This window comes from Astatotilapia calliptera, chromosome 22, assembly GCF_900246225.1.
Source record: "Astatotilapia calliptera chromosome 22, fAstCal1.2, whole genome shotgun sequence".
Lineage (NCBI taxonomy): Eukaryota > Metazoa > Chordata > Actinopteri > Cichliformes > Cichlidae > Astatotilapia > Astatotilapia calliptera.
In genome coordinates, this window is record NC_039322.1 from 24232604 (window position 1) to 24245920 (window position 13317).

General features: G+C 41.1%; 2 protein-coding genes across 4 annotated transcripts in view; both read left to right on the top strand.

Annotated features, from left to right (window-relative positions):
* The window catches only part of LOC113014589 (ubiquitin carboxyl-terminal hydrolase 29-like), a 264900-nt gene that overhangs the window by 149927 nt on the left and 101656 nt on the right, over nucleotides 1-13317 (top strand). The window lies entirely within an intron of this gene.
* On the top strand, nucleotides 1801-10350 carry hsf1 (heat shock transcription factor 1). Of its 3 annotated transcripts, none has more exons than XM_026156230.1 (15): nucleotides 1801-2190; nucleotides 4207-4315; nucleotides 5229-5365; nucleotides 5644-5768; nucleotides 5841-5916; nucleotides 6085-6146; nucleotides 6529-6601; nucleotides 6779-6897; nucleotides 6978-7159; nucleotides 7235-7388; nucleotides 8028-8099; nucleotides 8580-8685; nucleotides 8774-8827; nucleotides 8933-8978; nucleotides 9064-10350. In XM_026156230.1, exons 1-15 carry the CDS (start codon nucleotides 2071-2073, stop codon nucleotides 9231-9233), a joined length of 1605 nt encoding a protein of 534 aa, XP_026012015.1. In that variant the 5' UTR covers nucleotides 1801-2070; the 3' UTR covers nucleotides 9234-10350. The 3 variants fall into 3 exon arrangements, with proteins under 3 accessions (XP_026012015.1, XP_026012016.1, XP_026012017.1); XM_026156231.1 differs by having other exon boundaries at nucleotides 7238-7388; XM_026156232.1 differs by lacking the exon at nucleotides 8028-8099.

The window sequence follows — 13317 nt, forward strand, 5'->3', positions numbered from 1 at the left end:
CTACCAGTCCCTCTATTGCTGGCATTCCAGTGAAAGAGTCGATCACTTACCTTGGTAATTAATAAAAGTCAAACCACCAGATACTTCTTCAATTTCAATCCAGTTTGACATAAAACACAACAAAAAACTAAATTCTTGGCTCCAACAGGATTTATCTCTGAAAGGCTTTTCAGTTTTACACACCAAAGCGGAGGGATTATCTCGATTGACTTATGCTGCTTTGTCTCTTGATGTAAATACAGAAACCCTGGTGGATATTGACAGACTCCTTTATAAGAATACAATACATTATATTAAGGGAGCAGTTTATCCAACTCATACCAACATGGTGGAATAAACTTTCTTGACTTTTCTACAGTAAACAATGTGTTTAAAGTAAACTGGATCAAACAATTTCTCAGGAACCCAACATCAATTTGGAACTTTATTCCAAATTAAAAAATAAATAAATAAATTTTAGTCTTTGTTTTATCTTGTAATTACAGTATTGATAAAACCCCTTAAAACTGTCCAACTTTGCCAACGACCAGATGCTTCTTTCCTGGTCGTTGCTTTATAAACACAACTTTTCTCTGCACAGATACTATATTTGGAACTATATCTATATGTAGATAAAGATATATATCTATATCTATCTATCTATCTATCTATCTATCTATCTATCTATCTATCTATCTATCTATCTATCTATCTATATATATATATATATATATATATATATATATATATATATATATATATATATATATCTTTATCTACATATATATCTTTATCTATATATATATATATATAATTATATATATATATATCTTTATCTACATATATATCTTTATATATATATATAATTATATATATATATATATGTAGATAAAGATATATATATATATATATATATATATATATATATGATAGATAGATAGATAGATAGATAGATAGATAGATAGATAGATAGATAGATAGATAGATAGATAGATAGATAGATAGATAGATACACACATACATATCCTGTTACCTCTGTTACACAGATCTATTTTCCCACTATAAAGAAGAAAAACAACCCTGGCATAAGAACTCTGTTTCAGAAAGACAGAACTTGTGTCCCAATGGTTGTTGCTTACTGGAATAATTTATACTAGGACCTGGAATGGAAGAAAATTTGGACCACACCATTGAAATTCCTGTTAACCAAGAAATTAAAGGAAATATCTTTTAAAAATATTCATAGTTTTTAACCCACCAGAACCTTTCTTGTACGATATAAAAAGACATTGATGCTAACTGTTATTTTTTTTTAACTGTTAGAAGAAAGATATTTCTCTCTTATTTTGATCCTACTTATGCGCTAATCTTTTCTGGCAAGATGTTTGTGCTTTTGTTGTTTCTTTTATCTTATCTTTGTTACGGAAAAATATTGTTTGGCTTTTTTGATTGCCCTGCAAATAGGTCAAACACATTTCATTTGATTAATTTACTAATCTTAATGGCTAAATTTCATATACATGAATCCAAAATTTCTAATGCAAAACCGTCTTTTCAATGCTTTATAAATGAAACCAGACAATATTTTAAAACTATACAACATTCTCATAATATAAAAGCAATAAAACTATAAATTTATGCTCCTTGTTTGGTATCTTGTGATTAGCCTGTGTCTAATTGTTATTACACGAAACCCCCTGACATTGTCTTTTGCTCATTTATATCTGTAATGTTTGAATTGCTAATGAAGTTAAAATAATAATAATAATAATAATCCGCATTACTGCACATCACATCACAGCGCGACAGAACTTTAGGGTTACGTATTGTGCTGACGCCATCAGACCGCGCTGGGCAGCTATCTGCGCAGTTGTGTTTTATCGGATTTGCGGAGTTGTCGCTGCTCTAAGTGAAATAAAGTTCAGGACGTCTGTTTGCAGCCCCGCGGGGAACTCTGAGTTCAGCAGCGGGACCAAACAGGCACGGTCCGAGTCAGATCAAGGACCCGAGTCGTAGTTCGTTGTTTTCTTTCTGACGCAGCTAGCAGTTAGCGTCGTTAGCTCAGGTGTGTGCTCGATTTTCGTCTCTCAGATGGAATATCCCGGAGGAGGGGGGGCGGTGCTGAGCAGCGGGAACGTCCCGGCCTTCCTGACCAAATTGTGGACCCTGGTGGAGGACCCGGACACCGACCCGCTCATCTGTTGGAGTCCGGTACGCACGTTAATAGCTAACAGCTAACGCAGACAAGTTTAACTTTAATTACACTGCAGAAACAGACACAACTTTATTTAAACTGGAATGCAGACAGGTTTGTTGACAAACTTTATTTACTGACTAAGGAAAAGAGGTCAGCTCAGTTAGCTTGGCTTCAGTGAGCTATTAAGGCTAACAGATCTCACGTCAGAGGTCAAATGATTTCAGACATCATCAGCTAGTCAGTAAATGATCAGTTGACGGTTGTTTTTCTGACAAACAGATCCCAGCAGCTGTTTTGGTGATTGGCATAAAGCCTGAATTCAAATAAGCTGATGTCACTGTAGTGTCATAGCCCACACAATGTACAGCTGCAGGTGTTAACTACCAGTTGCACTGAAATCAGTCACTTATCACCAAGAGGTCTCCATCTTTATTTTCCTGATTTTTAGGTGGGTTTTTTTTTTTGTTTATTTGTTTTTTTTAATTGCATAACTATTAGGCTTCGCCCACAGCTGAAGGTCATGTAACACCAGATTAAAGATTCTCAAGTGTAATTTCCTAGTGTAGTTTAAAAAGGAAAATGAACCTTTAATCCACGGTTTTCATTACTGCCACACCCCCACCTAGATGGCAAAAACAATACTGCGGTCCTTTGCTCTCCAGCCTCCCTGTGAACGTCTCCTAGTTTAACTAGAAACCAAAGTGCCAGATAGTTGCTGTGCTATCAGATGCAGTAATCAACATTTATTTACAACTGCCAGAGAGGAGTTTTGATTATGGCACCAACATGTAAGCACACCTCCTAACTCTTACTGGCTACATCTGCTTTTCACAACAACCCTGGCTGTGCAGTGCAGGAATGATTTAACTGGCATTAGAAAAATACTCGGTCAACTTTACTGTTATGACATGATATTATTGTGACAAGTTAATACTACCTGAACTTTTCTGGAACTACACTGTAAATATCCAAGTCAACAAAATGTAAGATTTACATTTGGTAGTTTGTGTTTAACCCTTTCACGCACAGTGCTCACTACAGTGGACACCTATTCAAAGGCTGTTTTCTTGTATTTGTGTCAGAGTTGATGGTATACTTGCACATAAACCACTACACTGGACACTGATGTGTCACCCCATACCCTGCCACCCATTCCAAATGTCCACCTAAGTGGACATGTAAAAAACTATTTGAAAAATACATGTTTAAGAAATGAAGTTGCAAGATATTTTTTTTATGCCTAAAGATCATTAAAAATACTTAAGAAAAAAAAATCCTGATTGAGGTTGTCATAATTAAGCTAGCTATGTAGCGCTTACTTTTGCTTTAACAACAAACATTTTCTTGTTCTTCACCTCCTTTACATAAAGCTTCCGCGGCAGGATATGGATCACAAGTCCCCAAAATTAATGGGTTCTCTTTATATCGTTGTTTTTCTTCCATGGATAGATGATCCAAATAAAGAGTTCACTTTCATCTGCAGTGTGTGTGTGTTCTGTTTAAATAAGAGTTCCAATCAGTAATCTATTCATCAGTGCCTGATGTGCAAAAAAACCAAAATGTTGAAATAATCAATAAACTGTGAGCTGGTCAGACACAGTCTGCAGGAGAGCAGACAGCTGAGATTAAAGTGTTAGCAGTGTGCTCTGACTTTCAGATCTATTCCTGGAGATTCCTGAGAGCGTAAGAGCGTATATAGTCTCTGTTTTTATCGGTTGATTATAAGGTAAATGGAGTGGTTCTTATACATTCCTTAATACTCAAGTACTCAAAGTGCTTTATACACCATGTCTCATTTACACACATTCATGCGACACTTTTTTCAACCTGCGCGCTTTCTGTCGAACAGTCACACACTAATGAACGCATCGAAGAGCACCCGGACCTCAGGGTTCAGTTTGTGGCCCAAGGAATGGAGCAGAGAGGAATTAAACCACTAACCTTCTGATTAACAGATGACCTGCTTTGCATCCTGAATCACAGCCACCACAATAATACAGATTCTTTTTCTTTTTCTCCTGTTGTATAAGAGTGGTACCAGTTTCCATGTGTTCGACCAGGGGCGGTTTTCCAAAGAAGTTCTCCCAAAGTTCTTCAAGCACAACAACATGGCCTCTTTTATCCGCCAACTCAACATGTGTGAGTAACCAGCAAGGAATCATCAGTGTGTTAGCCCCACCTCTGAATGGTAGCTTGTTCAGAGGTGGGGCTATCACCACTGGTTGTTTTTTTTGGTTTTTTTTCATTGATTTATTTTTTGGGAAAGAAGATTCACCCAATCAGGTGTGCTTTGTGAAGAAACATTGAGATATGAGTGAAATGTCTGGTGTTTAGCGGGTTTTCTTTGCTGCTGTAATTATCATAGCAGCAACAACCAGTCATCACAAGGCAAGGTAGCCTGCAGTTAACATAGCAGTTAATGAGAAGATAGCAGTTAATGAGCTAAGCCAGTGCTCCCCAACCTTTGTTGCGCCACAGACTAGTTTATGTCCGACAATATTTTCACGGACTGGTTTTAAAGGTGTTGTGGATAAATACAACAAATAAAACGAGTATCGGTACCCCCCAAAAAAGAACATTTATTCATAACACATGGGAAAAGACCCAGGGAAACAGAGTTAACGATAAAAACGGATAAAAACCACAAATTTCACACCTGAGCCTCAACTCTCGTGGTCCGGTACCAAACGACTCACAGACCGGTACTGGTCTGTGCGCTGGAGGTACCGGTTTGTGTATATCAACTGATCGTTCATCATGATGATCTTTGTGCATGAGCAACTTCTTTTTCTCCATGTCACTGAAGAAGTGCTAGTTGACTGGTATGCTGAAAAGCTGAACTTTTCTCAACACTCAGCAGAACCATCTTTATAAAAAGTAGGATAGAAGAAAAGGACAGGCCCACCTGTGCATGCTCCACCTCTAGCACTGTGCATGCAAAGGCATCTGGACTATGGAAGAGCCAGAAAGAGCAGCTGTGATATTAGCAAGTGTAGCATTGTATTGATGGTGTCCACATCCTTTATTGATGGTGTAATGGTACTTCTCTCAGATGGTTTCCGTAAGGTGGTGCACATTGAGCAGGGTGGTCTGGTGAAACCAGAGAGAGATGACACAGAGTTTCAGCACCCATTCTTCATCAGAGGACAAGAACATCTGCTGGAGAACATCAAACGCAAAGTCACCAACGTATGTAGTGCCTCACACACCAGAGAATACCTAAAAATGCAGACAGGTGATAGACTAAAGGCAGACTCTGCTGGACTTCCTCTGAAAGGTGATGATTCAGAGTGCTGTGTGACATCACAGGATACAGCTAATCAATCATAAATACTTTGTATAGCCCCCTTAATGTGGGGTCAGAGTGGCCTTTAATCTATCGCTGTGCATGTGGTACTACGAACTCAGAACCCAATCTGACCTGTCCTGTCCATCTCCTTGGTAACGGTATGCTGTGATTGGAACAGGTGTCATCAGTGCGTCAGGATGATGCGAAAATCTCAGCAGAGGAAGTGAATAAGATCCTGAACGATGTCCAGTTGATGAAGGGAAAACAAGAAACCATCGACTCCAGGATCGTCACAATGAAACAGTAAGTACCAAACCAGAATCGGGGCTAGAAACCACTCGGCAGTGTTGACTAAAGGCTGATTTTGTATTTCAGTGAGAACGAGGCTCTGTGGAGAGAGGTGGCCAGTCTGAGACAGAAACACACTCAGCAGCAGAAAGTTGTCAACAAGGTACCTGTTCTCACTGTCCACACCTTTCCAATTAGCAGAACTCTGTAAGAATACACCTGATGTGATCCCTCTAAAAATATGAAAACCTCAGGGGAGAGTGATGCCACATAGTTGTCAGACATTATCTTAACATTAATGAACTCTCTGCCTGTCTTTCTCTCTCTCCAGCTCATACAGTTCCTGGTGTCTCTCATTCAGTCCAACAGACTGCTAGGAGTCAAGAGGAAGATGCAAGTGTTTTTTTGATACCATAGATACTACAACAAATGCTACACTGTACACCACAAAATGTTACAATTGTGACTTAGACACTAGATAATTTCAAAGTGCAGATTGGATGCTGTGAGATTTTCTCTGCTAAGAACATTTTCAAGAAAATGTTCCCAGGTGATAAAATGAGGATCCAACTGCCCAAATTTCTGACTTTTGCTTTTATTTTGAAGTACCAGTTCCATTTCCCTCTCATACCTGACCTTAAATTCAGTTTCGTCTGTACATGTTTTGCCATCCATCCATCTTCATCCGCTTTATCCGAGGCCGAGTCGCAGGGGCAGCAGCCTAAGCTGCTACATGTTTTGCATTTTCGTTTATTCATTTTAACTCTCTCTGCAGTCCTCTGATGCTCAACGACTCTGGCAACACCCACTCAATGCCCAAATATAGCCGTCCCTTCTCATTGGAGCAGGTAACTTGTCTCTGATTTACATCTTTCACTCAGAGCTGCACAGTCAGCGGTGATTATCTTTCAGAGTGACATTAGCTGATTGTCTAGCTTTAGCTTTGAAAACTAGACTCTTCATATCTACCTGTGCAGATCTTTGTCCTCACTTGGTCACTTGTGCTTTTGTGTTTTTCATTTCAGGCTGCAGCCAATCTCTTCTCAGCTGACACCTCTGTGACTTCAGGACCCATCATTTCTGACATCACAGACATGGCCACATCTGGTTCAGATGAATTGGCTAGTGATTGGACGGACCAAGGGTGAGTACTGATCAGATTAGTCCTGCTTAGTCAGTAAGTGATTGATCCTTCAGAAGTCAGAGTGCATAACCTCCTTGCAGAGAGAGCCAATCAGTCGATATCAAAGAGGAGCCGTCCAGTCCAGAGGTGGAGGTGTGTCCTGTTCTGGAGGAAGTGGCTGCACCAGTGGACACGCCCTTCTCCCCCACCACCTTCATTAACTCCATCCTAGAGGAGAATGAGCCACCCACCCCAGTCACCTCCACGAGCAGTGCTCCCACTGGTAGACATTAAGTTTGTGGTTAGCAGTTTGATTCCTGTTCAGAGCATTTCTGGTAAATAAAAATCTTTCTCTCAGCAGCCAGTCCCATTGTGGTGATGAGCCCCGTCTCCACTGGCCCCCTGTCTTCTGCCTCATCCACCCAATCACTCACCTCTGTTACCACAGCAAACACAGCCCCCAGCACAACAGCACCTCAGAAGAAATGTCAAGCCATCGCCTGTATTGACAGGTAAGTGTGACTACACCAGTATGCAGTTGTGAAACATTCATAGAGACTTCTAATAGAGTTAGTACCACCTGCAATGAACAACTATGAGTGTTTACCAAGAGTTAGCCCAAGTATTTCCCCAACAGTGGCCCTGCTCTGACTAAAGCTGAAACTGTGTTCGAGGTTGCAAAGAGCTGCCCAACAAACCGTCTCAGTAGACTGTCTATTAAACTGTCCTCAGTCCACCCTTACGCTGGGGAAGGCGTCACCCTTTACTGACAGCTTCCCCAGCATCTCTCCAGAAACTGCCCCAACAAACACCTGCAGCTTCCCTGAACAGCTGCCCCACCCCCTGCATCCGTCACCTTGACATTCTGAGTGTCTTTCTGAAAAGTGTCTTTCAGACAGGATACTGAAAGTGTTCTGCTGAATGCAGATTGCAAGCTTGTGTCAGGAGTGTGCGAGTTAGACCTCAGTCTGAAGTTTGTGCTACAAGTTTAGGAACCTCCTCCTATTCAGCCCACTTGAATAGCAAGTGCAGCGCTGCCTTATCTGAAAGCCTCTTAACTAACCATGGTGTGGTTTCAGTTTGTCTTACATTTAAGGTGATGGTCCTGTTGCAGGACAAGTGTGTCATTAAAACCCCTGTGCTTCCTTCAGACCACGCCCCATTCCCTCTGCAGGTGGACTCCCACCTGATGTTTGGCGGTTCCTCTCAGCACAACCTGACAAGTGAATCACTAACTCTACAAACAATTATTGATTTGTAAATATTTGTAAAGTTTTGAAGTCTTCTGGTGACATTCTGCATTTTCTTCTTGTCAAATGTGTGAGGTCCAGATCAGCTTCTTTAGCTGATCAGATGTCAGAGGTCGTGAGATAGTTAATTGATTATATTTGGTCAATATTAAGTGCAGAAGTAAGCAATCCGGTCAACAGGTCAAAAAAGGTTTCTTAGGTGGCTCACAGCAGGAAATGTTTCAGGCATGTTCTGACTACAGGAAATACTGTGTGTGGCCACAGTGAGGGGTGGAGCCTTTGCATAAGATTATTAACAGCAGAGAACTGGCAGGTTCAAACTGAGCTCACCTGTCTGGAACAGTTGAGATGCAGATCATGTATTTATTTGGATCTCTGCAGACATAAAGGAAAATGTAGAATAACGGCAGACATGTGACCTAACATCAGACCTGTCTCACCTGTGTGCCTCAGGTCTGAGCTTTTGGATCATGTGGATACTATCGACAGCGGCTTAGAGAACCTGCAGAACATACTCAACACACAGACGTTCTCCTTGGATACAGTTCCATTTATTGAGGTTAGTCTGACTTCTTGTTACCACCTCACATTATTATCACTTGTGTTTGTGTGTCACTAACTGTGTGTGCGTGTGTGTGGGTGCTTAGTTTTTCAGTTCATCTGGCTCGCCTGCAGACTTTGACCTCGACAGTTTGGACAACGTGAGTTGCAAATTTCACATTCTTTGGTCTGCTGTTTCAAAAATAAGAGCGTACTGTTGCCGATGATGTCAGACCTGTCTCACTGATGTTACCGTTTCCCACTAGCTGCTGTCTGATGAAGCTCCTAAGGGAAGTGAAGAAAGCGGAACGGGTGAGTCATGCCTTCAGTAAGTTGCTGCTCCATCCACCTGTCTGTTGTCATGTCATGACACTGTGCTGCTCTCTGATTGGTGCAGGAAAGCAGCTGGTTCAGTATACACCTGTCCAAACGTCTGAATCTGACAGCGGGGCTGACCTGCCAGCGCTGCTGGAGTTGGAAACTGAGCCATTTCTCAGCTCTGACCCCCACACCGAGGACCCAGGCATCACCTTGTTGAACCATGGCAATCTGGACTCCAACCTCTGACCTCTCGAGTAACCATAGCAATGTGACACCTGAGCACTGACTCAGTTGCAGCAATAGATGAGAACAGTCGATAGGTCAAAGGTTGTGTTTTTATTACACAGATGTTATTGATATTAATCTGTCTTCTTCTTCTACTCTTGTTCTTTTCTTCTTTGTTGAAGCTTAAATGGAAGCCTTTGTTGCTGTTGAATGCATGTTGAAGTCAGATTTTATGGTCGTCTTTATTTTCTTGTGTAAAATAGATTGAAAAGAATCAGAATATTTTTGGAGTTTTATCAACAAGTGCTGTGCGACCTGACTGACTGCCCACCCATATGAAAGAGCCATGTGGATCAGTGTTATTTCTCATTAGTTTGTTTCCATCAGTTTATATTACTATTATATTCAGTTAGTTCCCGAAACATGAGTTCACATCACTGCTCACTGCTGTGTCCCCATGTTTCAGAAATAATGCAGAGACATGTCTGAGATGGTATGAGCGCCTTTTTTGACTTGTATATTAGAGATGCTTTGGATCAGATTTGAGATTCTTGTCTGCAGAAGCTTCATGGATGGAACTCTGAAGGTAACCAAATGATGGTCCGTGCTGCCAATTGTGTTTGTGTTTGCAAGGCCAGTTTAAGGAAACTTTGTTTGAATTTGTCGGGGTTGCACGTTGTTATGTCATCAGACACAGGGTTAACATTCCTCACAGGTTCACTTGGTTAAAGTTTAAACAAAGGCCGAGATCTTAACCACATCTCAGGCTCAGTGCTGTGATACAGGGCTCATCTGTGATGTCGTCATTCTTACTGAGCAGCTTTTCTGTATGCTAAGTCACCTGTGGCTCACCTGAACCAGTCGTCTCTTTGATGGCTAAGAAACACCTGAAGTCCTGAGGATATTTTATTGGTCACATGGTCAGAGCTGAACAAACAGAAAGCTCCCTTCAGTATTAACACATCTGTTAATATAGTACAATTATATTTAAAGCAAGTGGTAAATCCACCCGAGTCCTCCAGGCTAACATGATGGCGCTCCACGTGTAGAGAGGACAAAGACGGGGTCAAAGGGCAGATGAAATGTTGATGTATTCTGAGTGTAAAATTTTGATTCAATAAAATGTTTTTAAACAGCAGCATGTGAATGAATGACTGGTTGATTTAAATCAAACTGTGAGGATGTCATAAGGTTGGTAATACTGCGTTGTCTCTACAAAGTGAAATGAATGTGTGAGTAAGCTAAATCACCACGTTAACTGATGCTGAACAGATCACCTGGTCAGGAGCAGGTAAAGTTCAGAGTTTCAGTTTAACATCAGCTATGTTTATTTCCAGCATGTTTTCAGCCTGATAGATTATCTGTTAGGAAACCATGTTTTATAGTAAGCGCTACTTTTCTAACAACAGTCAGTGAAGCTCAGCTGTAAAGTTAGCTCAGACCTTTTACCCCCTGCAGCTACTAGAATAGAACACACAAGAAATATCTTTTCAGTCAGTCAAAATTAATTTGATTTCCATGTTTGCTATATCTGGCTGTGGAACAGGAAGCTTAAATGTATCAGTCCAGATCCAGTTTAAAGCATAGCTTTTGTCTTTCACATTTGCACATTCTTTGACATACACAGCATCACTGTGAGAAAATGATGTAAATAAATTTGGTGAACATTTACTTCATCAAGAGGGAGGAAGGTACTCACAGATGGACTGTATTGTATGCAGAGACTGCAATCTAAAAGGTGGTGTTAGAGGAGAATGTAGTTAGACATATGATGGTAATGTGTAGGATGCCCACTTTGAGCAGTTTGGATACAGAGAGGTGAGGTAAGATTGGGCACGTGCAGAGGAGGAAGAATGGATACACTGGACAAAGGAGGATGAAGATGGAGCTGCTAGGCACAAGGAGAATAGAAAGACCTCAGAGGAGGTTCATGGATGTAGAGAGGGAGGACTGTTGTGACAGAGGAGAATGCTGGGATAGGAGGACATGGAGGCAGATAATCCGCTGTTAAGACCCCTGGAGCAACTGAAATAAGTGCAGACATGGTTTAAAAATAATATTCTGGTAAAAGTTAAAGAAGTGATTCAATGTCTTTACTCAAGTAAAAGTAAAAAAGAAGTTCTGCAACGCTAACTGAACCTTGTGCTATAATAATACAATAAAATCATATTAGTTAGATGGAAATGCAAACATAATTTCAGTCTAAATTCTAATAAAAACAATTCTAATAAATGTACTCAGGTTGAATCAATTATGTAAGTAAGTATGTAAAATTTTATTTATATAGCATGTTTCTAGATAAAAGATCACAAAGTGCTTCACAAGGTATAAAACAAAAACAGTCAAAAGTTAACAGAGGTCAGTAATTTGCACCAGAGGTACACTTCAACTGTGAGAGACAGAACGTGAAAAAAAAGTCCATGAATCCACATGGTAGGATTTGTAAAGAATTTATTCGTAAATTAGGGTGGAAAATAAGTATTTGGTCACCTCAAACAAGGAAAATCTCTGGCTCTCACAGACCTGTAACGTCTTCTGTAAGAAGCTTTTCTGTCCCCCACTCGTTACCTGTATGAATGGCACCTGTTTGAACTCATCACCTGTATAAAAGACACCTGTCCACAGCCTCAAACAGTCAGACTCCAAACGCCGCCATGGCCAAGACCAAAGAGCTTTCGAAGGACACCAGGAAAAGTATTGTAGACCTGCACCAGACTGGGAAGAGTGAATCTACAATAGGCAAGCAGCTTGGTGTGAAAAAATCAACTGTGGGAGCAATCATCAGAAAATGGAAGACATACAAGACCACTGATAATCTCCCTCGATCTGGGGCTCCACGCAAGATCTCATCCCGTGGGGTCAAAATGATCATGAGAACGGTGAGCAAAGATCCCAGAACCACACGGGGGGACCTGGTGAACGACCTGCAGAGAGCTGGGACCAAAGTAACAAAGGTCACCATCAGTAACACACTACAACGGCAGGGAATCAAATCCCGCAGTGCCAGACGTGTTCCGCTGCTGAAGCCAGTGCATGTCCAGGCCCGTCTGAAGTTTGCCAGAGAGCACATGGATGATACAGCAGAGGATTGGGAGAATGTCATGTGGTCAGATGAAACCAAAGTAGAACTTTTTGGTATAAACTCAACTCGTCGTGTTTGGAGGAAGAAGAATACTGAGTTGCATCCCAAGAACACCATACCTACTGTGAAGCATGGGGGTGGAAACATCATGCTATGGGGCTGTTTTTCTGCCAAGGGGACAGGACGACTGATCCGTGTTAAGGACAGAATGAATGGGGCCATGTATCGTGAGATTTTGAGCCAAAACCTCCTTCCATCAGTGAGAACTTTGAAGATGAAACGAGGCTGGGTCTTCCAACATGACAATGATCCAAAACACACCGCCCGGGCAACAAAGGAGTGGCTCCGTAAGAAGCATTTGAAAGTCCTGGAGTGGCCTAGCCAGTCTCCAGACCTCAACCCCATAGAAAATCTGTGGCGGGAGTTGAAAGTCCGTGTTACTCGGCGACAGCCCCAAAACATCACTGCTCTCGAGAAGATCTGCATGGAGGAATGGGCCAAAATACCAGCTACTGTGTGTGCAAACCTGGTAAAGACCTATAGTAAACGTTTGACCTCTGTTATTGCCAACAAAGGTTATGTTGCAAAGTATTGAGTTGTATTTTTGTTATTGACCAAATACTTATTTTCCACCCTGATTTACGAATAAATTCTTTACAAATCCTACCATGTGGATTCATGGATTTATTTTTCACATTCTGTCTCTCACAGTTGAAGTGTACCTCTGGTGCAAATTACTGACCTCTGTCATCATTTTAGGTGGGGGAACTTGCACAATCGGTGGCTGACTAAATACTTTTTTGCCCCACTCTATATGCTGAATAACAAGCAGGCCCTGATCACAAGACCTCAGGGACCTACTATAGGGACATAGGGCTGTAAAAGGTCAATAATGTCGGCTGGTGCTTGTCCTTGAAGAGCTTTAATTGTCAGAACCAGTATCTTAAAATGGACTCTGAATTCAGCGGGGAGCCAGTGCAGCTGTATAAGCAATGGTGTTACATGAGAGTACTTAGATGTTTT